The following is a 23612-nucleotide window of genomic DNA, read 5'->3' on the forward strand; positions in this document are numbered from 1 at the left end:
TGTAGCCCGATAGCCTGGTAAAGCAACCATAAAATGGCGACCCACCTGCAGCTTCGGATGTGCTCCCGAGACAACTGCTCTAACCACGTTCGCACCACACTAACAACCCCCCCCCCCCCCCCCCCAAACGAGTTCCAAAGGGAACCCGCTCTTAAGCCTAACTGGGGACTGAACAACGACAACTTACTATGACCATGCACAGGACCAACTGAACTCTGTGCCACAAAATTACAAAGTCCTCACTGGAGCTCTTGTTGCTCTCCTTGGTTGTCTTCTTCTTGAGTCTTCTGCAGCATCTAGACTCTGAAAGAGACAAGTAAATGCAATACATGTTTTGTGTTTGTACAGAGCTTTTGACATTAGCTTTGGAAGCATACATAATGTAGATAAACATAACCAAAGTTCACGAGACAGTATCTACATACTGCAAAAGACAAACCGTCAAAGAAGTGTATTTTTTTACGTTGGAGACTTAAGGATATTCTAATATTAGACACTGTGTAGTTGAATGCAAACCACTTTACATTCAGGTATTACTGTTTTTCTTTGTAACGTGTCCCTGTCTCCTCACTGGAGCAGCATCCATCGTTTCTCTAGTCTTCATTCAGGTTTTCATGTTGTGACAAATAATGAAAATAATTACTTTTTGGTCATGTGACCACACTCATCCTATGCTGAATACAATCCAAAAAAAATAAACTCAGTAAAAAGAAGTGAAACTTTTGAGAGGGTCCCTTATACATATATGTATGTCTATATCTTTTTCAGATGTGTTAATGTGTTCTCATTTTACCTGAACATCTTCATTTGTTGCTGTTTTGTTTCCTCAGTAGAGCCGGCGTTGTTCTCCCTGGCCATCTTCAGTCTCCTCGGCTGTCGTGCCCTTAAAATGACACATTTAATATTAAGCCATTGTAACACTGGGTTATGGAATTAAGTACACAACTTTCATATGTTAAACCATAAGAGTTGTGATATTCTGGGGTTAACTGTAAATGAGACAAAACCAAAAATTAAGGAGATTGTGATGCAGGATAAGTAGGATGGATATTTTGTACCTGTGTCTTCATGTCCTATTTAGATGCTCAGCGCTCCGGTGGCTGGAGTCCTCATGACAGCTGCCCATTGGTCTTCTTGGTTTTGAGCGTGTCATCTTCTTCATTTTTGTGCCTAGTGGAGAAGTTGCCATCCTTCCTCTGACCAAGTGACTGGGGCTGTGAGGTCTAAACTTAGCAGTGACATGTATACACAATATTTTGTACTATGTGACATTACAATTCAAACCTGCAAGGCGTCTTCGTACATGGACAAGCTGAGCTGTATGGATGAAGTGCGGGTGTGGCTGATCCAGGCTGTCACAGAGGGGCTTAGCAGACCTGCAACACAGTTAGAAAAAGACTGCTCTCTTCCAAAAAAGAGGCTGGGAAAAGTCAGTTAAAGTGACAAACAAGCATTTTGCGTTCGGACTGCTGGCTTGGAACAGCCCGCTCAGCAGGTCAGAAACGGAACACTACCAGTCACTGTTGCTATATCTGTTATGTAGTATTTGAAATGAATAACAGCCCATAACATAACAGCTCACATTGTTATTATAACTTAAGGTAACGGCTGACTGCTGGCTTGGAACAGCCCGCTCAGCAGGTCAGAAACCGAATACTATTAGTCAGTTGTGCTAGAAGTTATGGAGCCCATTGTGTAAGCAAATTGCATTGTTGGTGTGCTTGAAGATAACGGCTGACTGCTGGCTTGGAACAGCCCGCTCAGCAGGTCAGAAACCGAACACTAGTTGTTTTATACACCAACAACAATGACTTGCCTGCCTATATTTTTTTGTCTGCCAGAGTAACATACATTGTAACAGCTAATGTTTGTGTGTTTGAAGGTAACGGCTGACTGCTGGCTTGGAACAGCCCGCTCAGCAGGTCAGAAACCGAATACTATTAGTCAGTTGTGCTAGAAGTTATGGAGCCCATTGTGTAAGCAAATTGCATTGTTGGTGTGCTTGAAGATAACGGCTGACTGCTGGCTTGGAACAGCCCGCTCAGCAGGTCAGAAACCGAACACTAGTTGTTTTATACACCAAGAACAATGACTTGCCTGCCTATATTTTTTTTGTTTGTCTGCCAGAGTAACATACATTTTAACAGCTAATGTTTGTGTGACAGAAGGTAACGGCTGACTGCTGGCTTGGAACAGCCCGCTCAGCAGGTCAGAAACCGAATACTATTAGTCAGTTGTGCTACAAGTTATGGAGCCCATTGTGTAAGCAAATTGCATTGTTGGTGTGCTTGAAGATAACGGCTGACTGCTGGCTTGGAACAGCCCGCTCAGCAGGTCAGAAACCGAACACTAGTTGTTTTATACACCAAGAACAATGACTTGCCTGCCTATATTTTTTTTTATTTGTTTCATTTTCCAGAGCAGCATACATTGTAACAGCTAATGTTTGTGTGACAGAAGGTAACGGCTGACTGCTGGCTTGGAACAGCCCGCTCAGCAGGTCAGAAACCGAATACTATTAGTCAGTTGTGCTACAAGTTATGGAGCCCATTGTGTAAGCAAATTGCATTGTTGGTGTGCTTGAAGATAACGGCTGACTGCTGGCTTGGAACAGCCCGCTCAGCAGGTCAGAAACCGAACACTAGTTGTTTTATACACCAACAACAATGACTTGCCTGCCTATATTTTTTTTATTTGTTTCATTTTCCAGAGCAGCATACATTGTAACAGCTAATGTTTGTGTGACAGAAGGTAACGGCTGACTGCTGGCTTGGAACAGCCCGCTCAGCAGGTCAGAAACCGAATACTATTAGTCAGTTGTGCTACAAGTTATGGAGCCCATTGTGTAAGCAAATTGCATTGTTGGTGTGCTTGAAGATAACGGCTGACTGCTGGCTTGGAACAGCCCGCTCAGCAGGTCAGAAACCGAATACTAGTTGTTTTATACACCAAGAACAATGACTTGCCTGCCTATATTTTTTTTGTTTGTCTGCCAGAGTAACATACATTGTAACAGCTAATGTTTGTGTGTTTGAAGGTAACGGCTGACTGCTGGCTTGGAACAGCCCGCTCAGCAGGTCAGAAACCGAATACTATTAGTCAGTTGTGCTACAAGTTATGGAGCCCATTGTGTAAGCAAATTGCATTGTTGGTGTGCTTGAAGATAACGGCTGACTGCTGGCTTGGAACAGCCCGCTCAGCAGGTCAGAAACCGAACACTAGTTGTTTTATACACCAACAACAATGACTTGCCTGCCTATATTTTTTTTTATTTGTTTCATTTTCCAGAGCAGCATACATTGTAACAGCTAATGTTTGTGTGACAGAAGGTAACGGCTGACTGCTGGCTTGGAACAGCCCGCTCAGCAGGTCAGAAACCGAATACTATTAGTCAGTTGTGCTACAAGTTATGGAGCCCATTGTGTAAGCAAATTGCATTGTTGGTGTGCTTGAAGATAACGGCTGACTGCTGGCTTGGAACAGCCCGCTCAGCAGGTCAGAAACCGAATACTAGTTGTTTTATACACCAAGAACAATGACTTGCCTGCCTATATTTTTTTTGTTTGTCTGCCAGAGTAACATACATTGTAACAGCTAATGTTTGTGTGTTTGAAGGTAACGGCTGACTGCTGGCTTGGAACAGCCCGCTCAGCAGGTCAGAAACCGAATACTATTAGTCAGTTGTGCTACAAGTTATGGAGCCCATTGTGTAAGCAAATTGCATTGTTGGTGTGCTTGAAGATAACGGCTGACTGCTGGCTTGGAACAGCCCGCTCAGCAGGTCAGAAACCGAACACTAGTTGTTTTATACACCAAGAACAATGACTTGCCTGCCTATATTTTTTTTATTTGTTTAATTTTCCAGAGCAGCATACATTGTAACAGCTAATGTTTGTGTGTTTGAAGGTAACGGCTGACTGCTGGCTTGGAACAGCCCGCTCAGCAGGTCAGAAACCGAATACTAGTTGTTTTATACACCAAGAACAATGACTTACCTGCCTATATTTTTTTTATTTGTTTAATTTTCCAGAGCAGCATACATTTTAACAGCTAATGTTTGTGTGATAGAAGGTAACGGCTGACTGCTGGCTTGGAACAGCCCGCTCAGCAGGTCAGAAACCGAATACTATTAGTCAGTTGTGCTACAAGTTATGGAGCCCATTGTGTAAGCAAATTGCATTGTTGGTGTGTTTGAAGATAACGGCTGACTGCTGGCTTGGAACAGCCCGCTCAGCAGGTCAGAAACCGAACACTAGTTGTTTTATACACCAAGAACAATGACTTGCCTGCCTATATATTTTTTTATTTGTTTAATTTTCCAGAGCAGCATACATTTTAACAGCTAATGTTTGTGTGATAGAAGGTAACGGCTGACTGCTGGCTTGGAACAGCCCGCTCAGCAGGTCAGAAACCGAACACTAGTTGTTTTATACACCAATAACAATGATTTGTCTGCCTACTTTTTTTTTTTTGTTTGTTTAATTTTCCAGAGCAGCATACATTTTAACAGCTAATGTTTGTGTGTTTGAAGGTAACGGCTGACTGCTGGCTTGGAACAGCCCGCTCAGCAGGTCAGAAACCGGACATAGTATTAAATGTTGCTATTTCTGTATTATTAAGTATTTAAATAAATAAGAGCCCATAATGTGACTGATCGCAATATTTGTGTGATTTAAACTAACGGCTGACTGCTGGCTTGGAACAGCCCACTCAGCAGGTCAGAAACCGGACATAGTATTAACTGTTGCTATTTCTGCATTATTAAGTATTTAAATAAATAAGAGCCCATAGTGTGACTGATCGCAATATTTGTGTGATTTAAACTAATGGCTGACTGCTGGCTTGGAACAGCCCGCTCAGCAGGTCAGAAACCGGACATAGTATTAACTGTTGCTATTTCTGCATTATTAAGTATTTAAATAAATAAGAGCCCATAGTGTGACTGAACGCAATATTTGTGTGATTTAAACTAACGGCTGACTGCTGGCTTGGAACAGCCCGCTCAGCAGGTCAGAAACCGGACATAGTATTAACTGTTGCTATTTCTGCATTATTAAGTATTTAAATAAATAAGAGCCCATGGTGTGACTGAACGCAATAGTTGTGTGATTTAAACTAACGGCTGACTGCTGGCTTGGAACAGCCCGCTCAGCAGGTCAGAAACCGGACATAGTGTTAACTGTTGCTATTTCTGCATGATTATGTAGTTTAATAAATAAGAGCCCATAGTGTGACTGATCGCAATATTTGTGTGATTTAAACTAATGGCTGACTGCTGGCTTGGAACAGCCCGCTCAGCAGGTCAGAAACCGGACATAGTATTAACTGTTGCTATTTCTGCATTATTAAGTATTTAAATAAATAAGAGCCCATAGTGTGACTGAACGCAATATTTGTGTGATTTAAACTAACGGCTGACTGCTGGCTTGGAACAGCCCGCTCAGCAGGTCAGAAACCGGACATAGTATTAACTGTTGCTATTTCTGCATTATTAAGTATTTAAATAAATAAGAGCCCATGGTGTGACTGAACGCAATAGTTGTGTGATTTAAACTAACGGCTGACTGCTGGCTTGGAACAGCCCGCTCAGCAGGTCAGAAACCGGACATAGTGTTAACTGTTGCTATTTCTGCATGATTATGTAGTTTAATAAATAAGAGCCCATAGTGTGACTGATCGCAATATTTGTGTGATTTAAACTAACGGCTGACTGCTAGCTTGGAACAGCCCGCTCAGCAGGTCAGAAACCGAACATAGTGTTAACTGTTGCTATTTCTGCATGATTATGTAGTTTAATAAATAAAAGCCCATCGTGTGCCTGATTGCAATATTACTATAACTTAAGAAAACGGCTGACTGCTGGCTTGGAACAGCCCGCTCAGCAGGTCAGAATAAGAACGCAAGCTTTCATCGCGCAAAGTCAAAACTATAATGTCTTACTAAACTATACAATAAACGGGGTTATGGTAACTGTAATATGTTTGTAGTACGCCTGATTGGAAGCAGACATTTGGTTGAGAAATATAAATGTGATCGAGAAGTGTATTTTTTTCCGTGGTGGCAGCAGTGATAAGCTGCATATAGCCCTTTGACTGAAACATCTCTAAAACAGGTTTCTTTATATTACCTAAATGATTTTCATTGAAGTCTCCGCAAACAATGATTGGGTGTGGACATACAACGCGCAAATAATCTAAGAGCCTTTCCATGTTTGGCAAGAAATTTTTGATACTATAAACAGGAGGCCTGTATATAGCTGCTATCATTAATTTTACTGGTGCTTCAATTTTGACCACTAAAAATTCAAGGTCAGTGACATTTGGTATATGCTGAAACACTTCTGCGTGAACATGGGATTTGCAGTAAATTGCAACTCCCCCCCCTTCTTTTTTGGCCAATTCAGGAAAACGCATGTAACAGAGGTGCCTGTTGCGTAGAAACACTCTGTACCCCTCTAATGCTATACTGTCGGTAACAATTGAGCCTGACAGATGAGTTTCGGTTAGACACAAAACATCTGCAAGTCTCAATTCGGGATGGCATTTGATGTCGTTGATGTGAGTTATTAACCCTTCTGTGTTATGGTGCACTATTTTAAACATTTCTACCAAGTCTGTTTCGCGCACGTGTTTCAAAAGTGGCATAACACCCGAAAGCGACGCTGTTGTTATGGTTTGCATTGCGGCGGCGATTTCACTGTCAGCATAAATTTTATTTTCCGCAAAGTCGGTTATGTGCAGACCACCTAGAGAGGTTGTCCTACTTAAAGCGACGTACGCCATCCCCGGCTCAAATATACGTTTAAGTGACACGACTGCAGACTGTAAAGTCATACCTTGAACTTTATGACTTGTACACGCAAAAGCCAATTTAAGAGGGAACTGACGGCGAACTACTCCTTTTTTGCTCAAGCTTTCCTCTAATCTTTCTATATAAATCAAACTATCTGATGCACCCTGTTGATTTTGACGCTGTTTTTGACCTGCTTTTGGATTATCCAGTTGGAGTCCTAACTTCTGTACTCTAGTTTCTCCAGCTTTTGTCTCAGTTACTATTTTGGCTATTTTTCCAAATGTGCCATTTACAATTCCATCTTCTACATCTATATTTCTAGTTACCATGACGCGCACTCCCTCAGCTGCTTCTATGGTTTGAACTAATTCTCCCTTTTTACTTTTGGTGGGTGCACCCAGCTTTTTCATTTTTCCTGTCCGCGAGTCTTGAAGATAATCTTCCGCATCAATGTTTACAAAATCTTTGTGAAGGGCACGAACTGTCTTGCTATTGTGGCAGTCAACTTCTTTGTTGGTTGCAAAAATGTAAATTACATCCGTTGGGCAGTCTTTGCTTTCAGTGACGGCGCTGGCGAGTAAAGTTTTGTCACTCTCACTAAAACTTTCCGTCTTTTGCTTCACCCTAATCCTGTTCAAAAGGTGAGCAAACGCAAGATCTTCTTTCTGGCGCATGATTTCGGTCAACGTGATCATTTTAAAATGTTCCTTCCAGAAGTCCTCCTCATCCTCCTCATACACGCAAAGCGGTTTGGCTTTACCGACGGGACGTAACTGGTAGAAATCACCCACTGCGAGAACAGAAACCCCCCCAAAAGGTTTCTTATTCCCTTTAATTTGCTGAAATCTCCAGTTAACGTACGCGAACAAACGCTTTGAAACCATGGACACTTCATCTATGATAAGAATCTCTACATTGGATAAGGTTGCTCTCATCTCATCTAAACTATTTCCTAGTCCTTGGTAAGGTGGTTTCAAGCTACGCGGCAGTTTTAACAAAGAGTGCAAAGTCTGTCCCGAAATATTAAACGCTGCAGTACCGGTAAATGCAGTCAGTAAAACCGTGGGCATAGATATGTCATGTTCCTCGCGCAGTTTAGGGAGCTGACGAAATATTCTTGTCGCCTCTTCATAAATGCATTTTATAACGTGTGATTTACCACAGCCGGCACCTCCAGAAACAAAGTAATGGAATGGCTGTGGGTTCTGGCCCCAAACACGCTGAAGGCACCACTGACGCACAGAGTAAAATATTGACGCCTGAGTTTCATTAAGACTTTGATAAAGCTTTTGCACGTATTCGCGACTAACCTTTGGCGGCTCTATCGAGGGTACGACTCCGCCTCTCTCTTTTGGATTAGGCTGGTACTCTGGCACTTCATCTTGCTCATGTTCCATGTTATTTAACCCCTGTTCAGCAATGCACTCTAAGCGGTCTGCCTCAGCTGCAGGTGCAATTGCCGCCCATGCATCCACAAATGGATGGCTGAGAAGTTCCTCATAGGCTATATCGATCTCTTCACTGTGTTGTTCGTACTTCTTCTTGTTTTCTGAGACTATTACGCACACTGCTTGGAGGCAATTTGTTGCAGGCAGTTCAACATAAGCGCTTTTGAAAAACTGCTCATATGTCGGGTATTGGTCTGTTTTTAGCTGTGTGTCAACGCGGTACGGCAGATACAGTTTAAGTAACCTACCATAATACTTCTCAGGATGTTTTTGTTCTGAGAAACGAGGATATCGGATTACAGCCGGCTTTCCTACTGTTCTTTTCTGGATGTATCCCATGTCACACAACAGGCGCTTGACCTTTCCCCCTTTAGTTTGCTGGCCATAGATAATCCTGTAGTTTGAGGCGAATTCAGCAAGACACATGTTTTCAAATTCGGTCTCAACAGGTCTGGCTTTGTATTTATCAACGATGCCCTTCATCCAAATATCGTCAGTGTTGTCTTCTTTCATTAGTAGCTTTTCGATAGGAAGACTCATTTTCATCGCATCGTCATCCGTCTGTACGAATACGACCTGGCGGGAACACATTTTTAGTTTTAAACTACAAGTTCGCGCAACGGCCTCTTGTGCACTGACTTGCCTATGCTTAGAATAAGCCTGCATTAGCTGCTTCATTTGATCACGTTCATTTGAACTAGTTTCACGCGCACTCTGAAATACTGTTTTCAGGTATTCAGCCATCTCATGCTCTGGCTTGGACACATACGACAGCATGTACATGAGACAGCTATAGTGGTCCAGAATGAACTGAATGTCCATGTTTGCATTCCATGCTCTAAGCAGATCAGCATTGTACCCGTTGACCCAACAGTCTTTTGGCCGACGCTTCATTAGAATTACATTAGAGCTGAAAACTGCTTCGGCACACTTCTCGTACTCATCTAGGGTTAAGTTTGATTTCTCCAAAAGTTCTGACATATCATCAATGGAAACTTTTGGGTCATTGAGCAAATCCCATACGGGTTTAAGCTTTTTTCTAGCCTCTTTAATGGCCTTACTGTCACCTTGGGCTCTGCGATTTTTCTTGCTTTTTTCTAACTTTTCATCATCATCTTCATCTGGTCTGGGACGGGTTATTATAGTTGTCTCCATGGGCATTTTGGGAAAACCAAATCTACACTGAACATTCCCTTTCCTGCATGTTTTGGAATGATTTCTGCTGTGAATCTGTACCTCAGAGACGATTTTGTGGAGCTCTGGCTCAGTTTTGGGGTCAGGCATTTGGCACGATATGTAACGGTCGATAAATTTACAAACCTTATCGTCGGGGTCGCTCTCAAATTCAGGGGCGTCTTTGATCCACGCAATTAAATGTATGTGAGGGCTTCCTCTAAGTTGAAATTCCACGCGATAGAAGTAATCCTCTACTTGACCAATGGGCTGCGCAGGTGACAAGAGAAGATCCCTCATTAATGCATCCACGCGCTTTTCAAACATTCGCATGACAGTGACAGGGTTACTACGAAGAATTTCACATTTTGTATTCCAATCAAGTTGTGAAAAGTCTACCTGTTCACCTTGTTGACTCTTAATAACTGTGATGACTTCAGGCCATCTCATTTCAGCTGCACTAAATGTACAAAAGAACGTGGGTTTGCCTAGCTGTCTAATCATTGCAATTAAGTCTTTAAGAGTTTTGTCCCAGTAAGCCGGTGTCCCTCTCAAAGGCTGCATAAAGCGGGTTGCATCCTTGTTCCGTAAAAGTCTGTCGAGTTCCTGTTTATCCTGAACCATTCTGTTAATAATCGTACGGCCATCTCTCGTGATGGGTTTACTTTTTCGCAGTTGGATGGACATGCTGTTTCTAGCCATGTGTGTCTCGGTGACAAACTGGGCAAAGAATAAGTAACTCTGGTCTTTTGCGAAACGGGTATCGACCGAGAACAACCTTACATTAAAGTACATACTTGGTGATACGCTGATTGTTCTTACCTCATCTAAGGTATTCTGTCCATCTGGAAATTGCACAGGGAACGCCATCGCCTCAAGTTTTGGAATTGCAAAAAAGCCAACAGGCTTATTTCCTTGGGCAGGTGCAATGCTAAATATTCCCTCACCGTACGCTAAGATTTCATGACCTATGTCAGGTGGTTGCATGCACGAATCTAACATTAGACCTGGCCTAAGTTCATCTTTCTCTTTGTCTATGTTATTAAGTTTTTCATTTGTAGCTGGTTCCTGTGAATCAACTACTGGCACCTCTTGTGCATTGTCAGGCTGGTTTGGAGCATCCTTTAGTTCCTCAGAGCTATGGGGCTGCTCATTGGAATTATCATTACCTACTTCCTCATTGACTACTTCAGGCTCATGTTCAAAGTCATCATCAAAACAATCTTCCAATATAGCCAGTTCATTTATGGATATATCTTTGTACTCAGAATGCTTCTCCTTCAGTATGGATAAAGCTTCCAGTACGCTGTTCATATTGACTGTATGGAAGAGTTGATGTCCTTTGTAATTAAGATGCCGTTTTAACTTGACTTGCAAGATCTGTGATTCGCTTCTACATCTTGGGAGACAGTTCACTGTTGCTTCCACCTCTGAGGGAACACACACAACGGCTCCGTGAACTGCTCTTTGTTGCCCTTTAGGCAAGCTAACGATTTTCGCAAACGGAATGATTTTCGCTATAAGTTGCCTTTCGAGCACATTCAAATCCAACAACTGTGCAGGAATACATGCCAGCTCCAGTTTATTTTTTACTGCAATGGATGGCATGCTCCCTCGTTTTAAATGGTTATCGCATGTGTGGCAAATCCATTCCTTTTTTCTCTCTTGGGGAACTATACATTGCTCTGGATCTGCGCATTCACTGACACAAGAGTGAACATATTTTCCTGTCAAGCAAGGTGTTACAGTGTTAATGTTTTTTACATATTTTGTCCTATTACAGACCTTAACTTGATCAGGAAAAAGAGCTCTGTGGCACACTGTACACACATGAGTGGGGCCATACTGAATTCGTAATTGGAATGTGGATATTGCCGTTTGCATCAGGCTGTTAGGAACGGGCTCATCTGGCTGCAATATTTGTTTGCAGAATCGCTTGTATTTATTTTTTATTTTCAAAGCACTTTGCATTTTATGGTAAATATTAAATTTGTGATCTTCACATTTGTTTTTTTGATATAATGCACAGCGTTGAATATGTTGCAGTCTATACTTTGGGTCATTTTGATATCTCCTTTTAATAGTCTGTATTTTTTTGGATCTGTAATCTGGGTTACATGTGTATCTTGATTTCATGTATGCTCTCTTTTTATGTCTGAGTTCAGGATCACTTTCAAATTTTTGTGCTATGTACTGTTTGTGCTTCCTTTGAAAAACAAGGTCTTTTTGATATTTTTGGACTATATACGCTTTCTGTTTGTTCTGGAAACCAGGGTCTTTTTTATATTTTTGGACTACATACACTCTCTGTTTGTTCTGGAAACCAGGGTCTTTTTTATATCTATCAACTATGTATGCTTTCTGTTTGTGCTGGAAACCAGGGTCTTTTTTATATCTATCAACTATGTATGCTTTCTGTTTGTTCTGGAAACCAGGGTCTTTTTTATATCTATCAACTATGTATGCTTTCTGTTTGTTCTGGAAACCAGGGTCTTTTTTATATCTATCAACTATGTATGCTTTCTGTTTGTTCTGGAAACCAGGGTCTTTTTTATATCTATCAACTGTGTATGCTTTCTGTTTGTTCTGGAAACCAGGGTCTTTTTTATATCTATCAACTGTGTATGCTTTCTGTTTGTTCTGGAAACCAGGGTCTTTTTTATATCTACCCACTATGTAGGCTTTCTGTTTGTTCTGGAAACCAGGGTCGTTTCTGTATTTTCTGACTATGTAGGCTTTTTGATCACTTTGAAATTCACTATCTGTGTGGTATCTGCTCACCACTGATGCTTTCTTTCTGTTTTGATAATCTACATTCTGCATATACCGTGTTTTCTCATATTGCCTTTTTTTCTCAACTCTCTCTTTGTGAGACATGCACACATGTGTTTGAGTTTCAGAGCGAGTTTTTTTTCTTCGGCGAAGTTTGTTTACTCTGCTCACATTTGTTACTTCCCTTGCTGCCGGTGCAACATGTTTATTACAATTTTTTACCACATTTTCAATTTGTTTTTCAGGAACAGTTATTTCTGGTTCATGGGTTTCTATATATTTTTCTGTATTTGCAGAATGTGTGATTAGTTTTGTCTGGGCTCTTGCACTCTTTTGCTCTTTTGGTATTTTGGACATATGCTCAAAGGAAGATCCAGTACAGTTGCTGACCATTTCAAAGTTCACCGGCATGAAATCATACTGCTCATTATCCTCCCAGCGTCGGTAAAGCATGTGCAGTCTCTCAATCATGTCATTCAGGTGAGTAAATGTAAGCATAACAGCAGTTCCGTTACCTGTACGGTCCGGCAAACCCTCTGCTGTTCTAGCATGGGGATCGAAAAACCCATAGCGTCCAGATCTGTCCCTAAACACTGCAATGCACAGTGGACTGATGGTCAGCAACGCATGGGTCACATCTGCTGAGAGACACTGAAGTCTCTCAGAAAGACTTAGCCACCAACCTGCATAGTCACCCCTACCAGTGACTCTAAGGGATCCCATTAGTACGTCAGACTTATGTACAATGTAAGTGTGTCTGTTTGTTGTGACACTCACGGGCACTTCTTCCATCGTCAAGTGCTCACTTTGAAACTTCCCCTCAGCAATAAGTTGCCTTTTAGTGCGCGTGTACAAGGCATCGCCAACCTGTAGCACACTGTCAAGATCGCTCTTACGGAAATGTGTTCCCTCACTGTGGTATGCTAGGAACGCGAGAGCATTACATGTACACTGGTGATTGCGCGAGAACGGATCATACCTGTTGTCACCCTGATAATGGGATGCCTGCACAGATATTACCCTGGGTGCATCAGCAGTGACTTGAGCATGTTCTCTGGCAGAATTTTCAGTTTCAGGTTTGGTCTTGCTAGGCTCTTGATGTTCCAGACCACGCATCTAATCAAAGTGAATAGAGAAAAAGTACAGAATAATTGACACAAATGTGATAAAAGTGGGGAGGTGGGGTTCACATGCAGAAACCTACATCCATGATAACAGTAATAGGGTCTTAAAACAATCTATTGTTACATCTGTGAGGGAGTATAGATTTCACAATACCTAGATTTTTTTTTTTTTTTTTCATTATTACAGGGTGGCTTAGATGGGAGGGAGACAGGTCAGGCAATGTGATATTGATAACCTTAAAGCAATACAACTGTGTTTCAGGCAAAATAGTCTTTTTACAACTTACCCATACAGAGACAAGATGGCTGGCTCCATCATAGAGAAAAAGTCAATTTTAAAGCAACACCAAAGCTGTGTTATTAGCAATATTTAGCATGTGTATTTCAAATGTCTTGATTGAAGTAGGGGAGAAAAAAACTTGTTTTAGGAGAAGATGGTGATACACTGTTTAAAAAAAAACACACACTTTCAGAACTGCTGTAAGGTTTATTTTTGCACTTTGACAGAGCCAGAGTAATGACTTCAAGTCTTTATTCAAGGATTCTTTATTGTCATACCAAAAACACATGAATGCACATGAGGAGGTACTAAATTAAGCAAGCTAACACAAAATCCAATGCATAGGAATTAAACCACTGGACTTTAAATTGGACTGAAAATTGTATTTACTCACCTCAATATGAGTAAGCAGAAAAGAGAATTTTGCCCAAAACATAGGAATATTCTTTTAATCTATATAGACTGCATTAATAACAATTGCTCAGCAAAAATAATTACTTAGCATTTAATTAATGTTTATATAAAACCACATTGAGAAGCCTATTTCTTATCACATTTTTAACTTTATATTTGACAAACAAGACTTGATCATGTTTTTGTATAAAACATGATGAATTACCTTAGTCAGGTATATCATTCAAAATGTAAAAGGCAAAAGACCTTTACATTTAGTGACTGTATATGAACTATTTATAATGAAATTTACAGAAAATGTTCTGTATCATCATGTATATCTCAGAACATGAAGACTGATATCGAGATCGGAAATGTAGGACATATTGCGCAGCCCTACTGCATCCTGCCCATTTCTCTCCTCTGCCACAGTCTCAACCCTGCTGAATTTGTTCACACACCCCATACTGAACTTTAACCCCTACAACAGGACTTTTTTTATATACACCACCACCATCTCTTTAATAACAGATTATCTTAAACCATGGTAACTATATATACGTTTGAGGAAATTAGTAACAAAAACTGGCTAGGAACTGACCCAGCAAGATTGGCAATTCAATACCACAGAACCACAGAAGATTCAAGTTATTTGAATCTTAATGTTTTTCTAAAGTGTTTGAGTGTGTTTAGTATCATAAGTTTAATTAAAAACAATGTAACAGTCTATTTTGTGTATATCTATTCAATGTTCGTTTGTAATGATACTGACTGGTATGAGAATATTTATTCATGATAAGTCTAGGGTGAGAGACACCAAAATAAGACAACTTGTAAAAGATAAATAAAAAAAATGCTCTCATCTCTCATGCATTTTTACATAATATGGGATAATAAATTAAATACCAAAAATAAGTATTTCAAGACATTTAACTGTATTCTAGCTTGCATTAACTTCATATTTACGGTTCATATTTACCTGGAGAATTTGCAGTATAACACACATAGGATGAAACAAGTTCACAAAAAAGGTAGATATGAATAAAACTGCATTCTCATGATTCTCACCAGTGAGACATTATCAACAGTTCCAGGAAGTAATTAAGTCAAATGTTACCACATTTCTTAATATACCTGTTGAGTGGTAATAGGCTGGCTCGTCTGAAGATCTGCCAAGTCCATCTTCCTTGACTGGTCTCCTGCAGCCTGGGATCAGATTAGCAAAACAGCGACAAAGATGTACACATTTTTTCAACCTATATTTTGTAAAAAAAAAAAAGTTTGAGTGTGTTTACTGTTACAAGTTAAATTAGCGGATAAATTTTGCTTATGCAATTGAGAGCCCAATTTTTTGACCCGAATTGTAGAAATTCTAATTTAAGACATAAGGAGCCCCAGCAACCGTGTAACATGTCCAAAGGTAGTTTCAAATCTATTTCGTAGCCTTTTATGCCTTCAAATTTTAGCAAGTGTCATCCTACAAGAAATATGGCTACAGTTAAGTTTCAGAGATAAAACAAAAGAGGAAATTTTTGAATTGGAATTTCTTTTGTTATGTCATTAGAAAATATTAATTATGTAAATGCAGGAGAAGTGCACACACTTATTCTAACTGTACCTTTTCACTGGTCCGGAGTGAGCTCGTCTGGGTGTCATCAAGGTCCAACTTGGTCCAGCGGACGCGCGCAGCCTGGGCTCTCTTGCTTCTTCTCGGCATCTTAAAAATAAGCAGAAATCCTTCCAAATACTTAACACTTGTTACTTACCTGGTGTGTAGTTGACTGTAGTTGTAGAATGAGTAGAGGGAACCTGAAGGGAAAAAAAAAACAACTTATACACACATTGTATGTACATATAAACATACAAGTACTAAAAGCCAACTACGTTGCAACTCAACAAATTTATATCACAACAATTTGACGTTGCAGGATGACAAAATTGCACACTGATGTGACACTCACCAAGGCAGGAAATTGCAAGTTTGCAATCTGTCACCTGAATTCTTCTGTTGTGGACCTGTTGTACAAAAAGGGGAAATCAGCCATGAGACAGAAAGTTTAAAGTCTTATCTTACCCATATAAAGGTTACTTGCTGCTCCATGTAATGTGCCAATTGAGTGTTTATATTGCCATTACAGAGTATGCTGCATTTTGACACTAAAAATGTGCTTTCTCTCTCTCTCTCTCTCTCTCTCACACACACACACACACACACACACACACACACACATAAACACTTGAGAACAAGCACATAACACTAGATTTGCTTCAATAATGCTTAAGACTCATAATGCCATATTTTCTTAACTGTCATTTTTTACCTGAGACTTCTGAGTGCATCAAAAATGTCACTTACTTAAACAGTCAGATGATGCTGAAAAGGTCTCCTATAAGCTGGTAGGGCCAGTTACCTGCAATATAATAATATTAATTGTAATCTGACATCTCCAGTGGTGCAGACTACAATAAAAAAAAAAAAAAAAAAAAAAAAGCTAATCTAACCACCATCGAGTGATGTTCTTGGTTTACAAAGGCTGAAAGCATCCTTTTAGATAGGATAGTGGATTTTTTTCATGCAACTTTATTACTTCAAATGGTTTACTCACCTGAAAAACACTGGGGAAAGCTGGAGACAGTAGTTAAACAGGACAACTAAAACTGTGTAAGTATTTGAGACTGTACTATGTGTGGCAATTAAAAAGGTGTTTTAATCTAATCTAACCTAACCTAACCTAACCTAAGATAACCTAACCTAACCTAATGCACTAGAAAGTGCCTTAATACAATGTAAACTAACACTTATACACACTAACTACTTTACTAAACTATACTGCTCAAAATAATAATGTATTTAAATGTGATTTAAAATAAATATGAGTAACTGGTCTCTGTTGTCGGTAAACACAGGAAACCTGCAAGACAGAAAGAAATTTAAAAAATGGCTATAATTTTTTTTGTCTAGACTGCAGTACATACAGTACTGTTAAATGCAACATTAATCACTGCATGTCAAATCATCATTATATGAAACTGGGATATGCTTACCAGGATGTAAAATGCAAAGATGTGTGGTCCTGAAAAGAAATAGCAAAAGACATGTGAGCATTTAACAAAACCATGATACAATAAGCAGTCAACGGAGATGCAGTCAGGGCCAAAATAAGATCTCTCCTATTCCTATTTCCTAAAAAGATGTATTTTTGCATAGCTTTTGTAATAACACATTTTTAATATTGGTTGTAGCTTTACAGATAACATTAGTCACTGCAATTTCAAGGCTGGATCTTTAATATGGTTGCTTTGATGTGATGTGAGACCAAATCAAGCAAAACTGACAACACAACCTACCTGAAAAGGACCGTTGTGGTATAGATGGAGCTGTAGTATAACATAAAGGAGGGGGAAAAAAAACGAGTCAGATAAGCATGTTTTTCTATTATCTGTCTTATAAACATATTAGTTAAGTCTTTTCATACTTAAGGAAAAAAGAAACTAAAGATGCTTCAACTTTTAAGATCGTGGCAAGTGAATGCACAAACTTGTATTGATATTGGTGACAGGTAGGGCATTCTGCTTATGCAGAGGCAATCTTGAATGAAAATGAAAAATTGCATCATAGCCATATAAAACTGAGAGCCTACATTTAATAGTAGCAATAATATGTACTTTATAATGCAAAGAAAATGAGTCATCAATCAATCAATCAATCTTTATTTGTAGAGCACTTTTCATACATGAAATGTAGCACAAAGTGCTTTACATGTTAAAAACACCCCCCGCCCCCCTCCCCACCCCAACCTCTAAACCCCCACCCCACAATTCTCTCTTATATACACACATAGATACACACACACACACACACACTCGCACACACACAGACACACACATAATGTTTGTTTGGCTGAGTACAGAGGAACCAGGTCAGGAAGCGCTGCCATCTGCGCTGGGGGCTGCCCACAGCCCAGGCCAGGACGCCACAGCTCAGGGGCCCACCAAGCCACAGGTAGGCAGAGGACCCATGGCACTGCAGCGGGGCACCGCCACAGAGCCCCCACCCACCCCAGCCGGTGTGCCCCACAAGAAGAGACATCCCAGCCCCAGCCGAGAACAGCCCCCAGCGCAGAGGGCCCCCACTGAGGAAACACTGGATATATGGGATAAAAGTATGAAAACATATAAAATAAGAATATAAAAAAGTATATAGAGAAATAAAAAAATATAAAGTAAAAATATATAAGAACATCAATAAAAGCTAAAATAAGCATGTGTAAACATATAAGAACATTTACGTAAGAGCCAAAACAAAACGTATAGGGTATAAAATAAACATTAAATAAAAGTCAGGTTAAAAGGAAGAGCATATTAAGAGCATGGGTTAAAAGCCAAATTAAAGAGGTGGGTCTTGAGCCTATTTTTAAAAATATCCACGTTCTCTGCGGCCCTCAGGTCCTCCGGCAGGCTGTTCCACAATCGGGGGCCATAAAACTGGAAAGATGCCTCACCGTGTCTTCATGTTTTAACTCTGGGAATACATAACAGGCCGGTGTCGGAGGACCTGAGGGTCCGCGAGGGTTCATAACGTAAAAGCAATTCAGAAAGATAAGAAGGCCCAAGACCCCTAAGACATTTAAAAACTATTACCAAATTAAAATTCGGTAATAGTTTTTAAAATTCGGTAAAATTCGGTAATTAAAACTGAATTAAAATTAGTATTTTAGTTACCTAAAATTGTGGATCTGATTAAATCAATTTTACCTCATGACCTTACAGCAACAAGTTTAACATTCAACAGTGATACTGAGGTATAAAAAGCTATTTTCAAGCATTGTAAGAGCAAATCTTTACATGTAGCTATGTGTATAAACTGTATATTTATAAGAACTTAAGTAATAAAACCTAAAAAACTTCTAAAACTGTAGCTCAATAAATCAATGGTGTAACATAACCATATAGTTGTGATTCCCTGCAATTTCTGCAATGTGATTCAAAGGTTGCAAGGTTAAATTGTAATTGATATTCAGAATTTCAGTTGCCTTACCTGAAAAGCACTGAAAGTGAGCGATGGAGCAGGAACAAGCGTCTACAGCAGAGGAGAAACTACTTAACGTACATGACCACAGCAACATTTATTACATTTTCTCTACTAAAAATAAGTTATTTAATTAAAAAATAAACATAAAACTGTTCATCAACTATACTATACTAGACTGTATATTCCTATATATACACACACTGTATTTTTTTTTTTTTTTTTTTAACAGTACCAGTGGTAATGGAGGTGGTACTTAAAACAACAGCAGTAACTAAGATGATGCAGACATCTGAAAGATGCTTCACCCACCTGTGAGCTCTCGAGCAATGGTTTGTCAATCTGTGAATTAAAAGATGTAGTTAGATCTTGCACATCATCACTACCTTATTTTCAGTACATAAGATGGTAAAATGGTACCGCAAGACTGTATGTCTACCGAGCGCCAGCAGACATACTGCCAGTGACTGTTATCTGTTAAGATGGCTATTTTAAAATCGCTAACTAGGTAGTACAAACGCTAGTGCTAGACGGCCGGCTGGCTTAACGGTGGCTAACAGGCCTCAGTAATGCGTATGCTAACGCTAGACGGCCGGCTAACGTAACGGTGGCTAACAGGCCTCAGTAATGTGTATTCTAACGCTAGACGGCCGGCTAACGTAACGGTGGCTAACAGGCCTCAGTAATGTGTATTCTAACGCTAGACGGCCGGCTAACTTAACGGTGGCTAACAGGCCTCAGTAATGCGTATGCTAACGCTAGACGGCCGGCTAACTTAACGGTGGCTAACAGGCCTCAGTAATATGTATGCTAACGCTAGACGGCCGGCTAACGTAACGGTGGCTAACAGGCCTCAGTAATGCGTATGCTAACGCTAGACGGCCGGCTAACTTAATGGTGGCTAACAGGCCTCAGTAATGCGTATGCTAACGCTAGACGGCCGGCTAACGTAACGGTGGCTAACAGGCCTCAGTAATGCGTATGCTAACGCTAGACGGCCGGCTAACGTAACGGTGGCTAACAGGCCTCAGTAATGCGTATGCTAACGCTAGACGGCCGGCTAACGTAACGGTGGCTAACAGGCCTCAGTAATGCGTGTGCTAACGCTAGCGTTATCACAAACATGCTTCTAGAAATTAATCTTACTTTCTTTGTAAACCAAGAAAATGAGTCATAAATTAAAATCATCCTTACCTCTCAGCAGTATCAGAGTCAAAGGGGGTCAAGATCAGAGCGAGGCCCGTTTTTGTAGTCTCAGGATGCGTCACTCAGTGCTGCAGCAGTGATTGGTCCACACTCCGCTAGCAACAGCGCTACCCAATCACAGCTTTTGTAGATGAAATTTCAAATAATGCAGCTTCTTTCTCTTAAGTTGACTGACTAGATAGAGTTAGACCACATAGAGAGAGAAGTGGGTGACGAATGAGAGACATGAGCTTTATAGTGAGCAACCTGCTGTGGGCTTGGGGGTGGTGGAGTCAGGTGCAGTCCAGCAAAAGCATTTGACCATTAATATGATGCTATTAATACTACTACTATTGCTGCTACTAATAAAAATATATAATAACAATAACATATAATAATAAAAACGGTGATGATAATAATAATAATAATAATAATAACAACAATAATGTATTATTATTATTATTATTATTATTATTATATTGTAATAATAATAATAACTATTATTATTATTATTATTATTATTATTATTATTATTATTGACAGATAGATAGAAAGATAGACAGACATATGCACTGGGCTTGGCTGACCAGTAAAAACAAATGAATATAATAAAATTACATAAAATTAATTTTTAAAATATTGTTATCGCTGTTGTTATTTGTTACCTCATAATTATTATTATTATTATTAGTAGTAGTAGTAGTAGTAGTACTGGTAGTTGTAGCGGTAGTAGTACTAGTAGTAGTTTTTTGAGTGTGTGTCGGATTTGTGGACGTAATAGGCTAGGTGCACCAACTCCATACTTCCTGAAAGAAAGACTGTATCTTCATTTCCTGTCCTTTAGTATTGGATTAAGTGATTAATCCGGTGTGCACTAGGCAGGCCCAAGGTGTTCCACACACCTGATTAATCACTTTATCCAGTAGTAAAGGACAGGAAATGAATATACAGTCTTTCTTTCAGGAAGTATGGGGCTTGTGCACCTACCCTATTGAAGACAGTGAGCACAAAGCACTGAGTTGCGCCCATTCTGGAGGCCTCACCTCCTTCCTCTATTTGAAATATGACATATGCCATTTTATAGATGGGAGACGAGAGGAAGAAAATGTATTTAATTTCTAAAAGATAAACTGGACTGATAAGCAGCAGTGGCTGCCACTTCCGGTACATGGGTCCTCAAAAGCAAAAAAAAATCATCAATGCAATTCAATGGGTAGATAAAAATTATTTTCTGGTCCCGTTTGAACTCTGCCATGGATTTCACATATGTTGTTTGTGATATTTAAAGATAATTTTTCACACAAAGAAGACTACAATTTAGCACAAAGAATTTTGATAATGTTAGGTTTTGTGTGAGCCCGCTTTGTGAACTATAACTCTTCGCTGCTCTCGACGCGAATGATATACGTCACCACCCGCACTGGAAGCCTGCAACAGACATGGCGATTTCTCTGCTCCACCTCCTAGTCCTCTTATCGGACAGAAACAATAGAAATTAAAGCCGTTCCTAATTGAGTTTTCTCAACAGCATTTAACTGAACAATGGCTCAATAAACGTTCAAACTCTTGACATGAAAAATGATCATTTAAGCCTATAAAGAACATTTGTGTAATCCAAGGCATCAGAAAATAATTATTTTCTCCACAAGACGCAGCGCAAAATAATAATAATAATAATCATCATCATCATCAGCACTGCAAAGCAGTTCTCTATCAGCGTATTCCTCTGAATATAAGACAATATTTTTTCAATTGAAAATGCCCTGAAAAAACACCCTTGTCTAATATTGGGGGTCTAAGCAAATACACATGTATTGTACTTGCATATGTAAACCAGTAGTAAGGCTCGTCTGATGCAGTGATTACTGGCGAATGGCCGCATTGTGCAGTCAATAATCAACCATGTTCTCTGTCTCATTGTCCGTTGTGCTGTTGCAGCCGCGTATGAACAAAAGTTGATCTATAATGAAAGGTATAGCCTATATGGCAGTATGTGCGCCGCTCACCTGTCAGATCCAGCAGTCCTGGCGGGCACAGGCGGGCCAGGCCCCTGTTGGGGCCACGCCCACCCGCTGATGCTGGGGTAGTAACATGGAAGGGCACAAGGCAGTAATTTCACCCAGGGCAGCAACATGGGCAGAGCCGCCACTGGTTATGGCTCTTGCCCAGGTGGGGAGTTGAAACCTGTTCTCCTGCATGGCAGGCACAGACACTATCCACTGTGCAACCATGTTGTCTGTGTCATTGCCCATTGTGCTGTTGCAGCCGCGTATGAACAAAAGTTGATCTATAATGAAAGGTATAGCCTATATGGCAGTATGTGCGCCGCTCACCTGTCGGATCCAGCAGTCCTGGCGGGCACAGGTGGGCGCGGCCCCTGTCGGGGCCACGCCCACCCGCTGATGCTGGAGTAGTAACATGGAAGGGCACAAGGCAGTAATTTCACCCAGGGCAGCAACATGGGCAGAGCCGCCACTGGTTATGGCTCTTGCCCAGGTGGGGAGTTGAAACCTGTTCTCCTGCATGGCAGGCACAGACACTTTCCACTGTGCAACCATGGTGTTCTCGATGGTTGCTAGGCGGTTGCTATGGTGTTCTGGGTGGTTGCTAGGCGGTTGCTAGGGTGTTGCTAGTCGGTTGCTAGGGTGTTCCTGATGGTTGCTAGGGTGTTGCTAGGCAGTTGCTATGGTATTCTGGGCGGTTGCTATGGCGTTGCTAGGCGGTTGGCTGGTTGCTAGGGTGTTTCTGTGGTGTTGCTAGGGTGTTGCTAGGCAGTTGCTATGGTGTTTGGGGGGTTGCTAGGGCGTTGCTAGGTGGTTGCTATGGTCATTAGGGTGGTTGCTATGGGGTTGCTAGGGTGCTTGGGGTCCTTGCTATGGACTTCCATTAGTGTCTGGGGTCAGTGCTGGGATGCATTGGCTGCAGTGCTAGTGGCCCTTGAGACAGAACAGGAGAGATACAGAGCCGCGTGTGTATCTCTGTGTCAGTGAGAGGGGACTTTCTCCCTGGCAGGCTCTCCGAAAGTTCCGCCATTAGTGTGTATTGCGTCCGGATTTCGGCTTCAAACTGGAATTACGGAGAAACGGAAAATCGGAGCGGCTTGGAAATTGGCACGCCGCTTCTTCTCCACATGATGCACGTTTTTCGTATTTGGTGCATGGACGTAGGTCAAAAGCTCTGCGCCCTGGAATCTTCGGAAGTTTTGGCAATTCATTTCGGATGGCCGAAATTTTCCGTAAAACGGGAATTTTGAGAATTCCGCAAGCCTTATTCCTTATAAAAGTAATAGCACACTATTCCCGATCCGGCCGCACATTTTGATATTTCATTGTGTGGGCCTAAAACGAAAGCTGTAGGAGGAGTAGCGCGCCGAAAAATTTGCAGAATAATAATAATAATAATAATAATAATAACTA

At 40.7% G+C, this 23612-nt stretch overlaps 1 protein-coding gene and 1 long non-coding RNA gene across 2 annotated transcripts; both read right to left on the minus strand.

Annotated features, from left to right (window-relative positions):
* Positions 1–826: 826 nt before the first annotated feature.
* On the minus strand, positions 827–15396 carry LOC115375642 (uncharacterized). The gene is made up of 4 exons (XM_030075118.1): positions 15117–15396; positions 12566–13301; positions 1285–1376; positions 827–883 (listed from the first exon to the last, which is right to left on the minus strand). The coding sequence occupies exons 1-4, from the start codon at positions 15162–15164 to the stop codon at positions 827–829; spliced, it is 933 nt and encodes a 310-aa protein (XP_029930978.1). The 5' UTR covers positions 15165–15396.
* A 960-nt stretch (positions 15397–16356) lies between these two features.
* On the minus strand, positions 16357–19482 carry LOC115373614 (uncharacterized). The gene is made up of 5 exons (XR_003929559.1): positions 19324–19482; positions 19021–19062; positions 17331–17360; positions 17028–17056; positions 16357–16894 (listed from the first exon to the last, which is right to left on the minus strand). It is a non-coding gene; the product is annotated as an uncharacterized LOC115373614 (long non-coding RNA).
* Between the last annotated feature and the right edge of the window lie 4130 nt (positions 19483–23612).

This window comes from Myripristis murdjan, chromosome 2 (genome assembly GCF_902150065.1).
Source record: "Myripristis murdjan chromosome 2, fMyrMur1.1, whole genome shotgun sequence".
Classification (NCBI taxonomy): domain Eukaryota; kingdom Metazoa; phylum Chordata; class Actinopteri; order Holocentriformes; family Holocentridae; genus Myripristis; species Myripristis murdjan.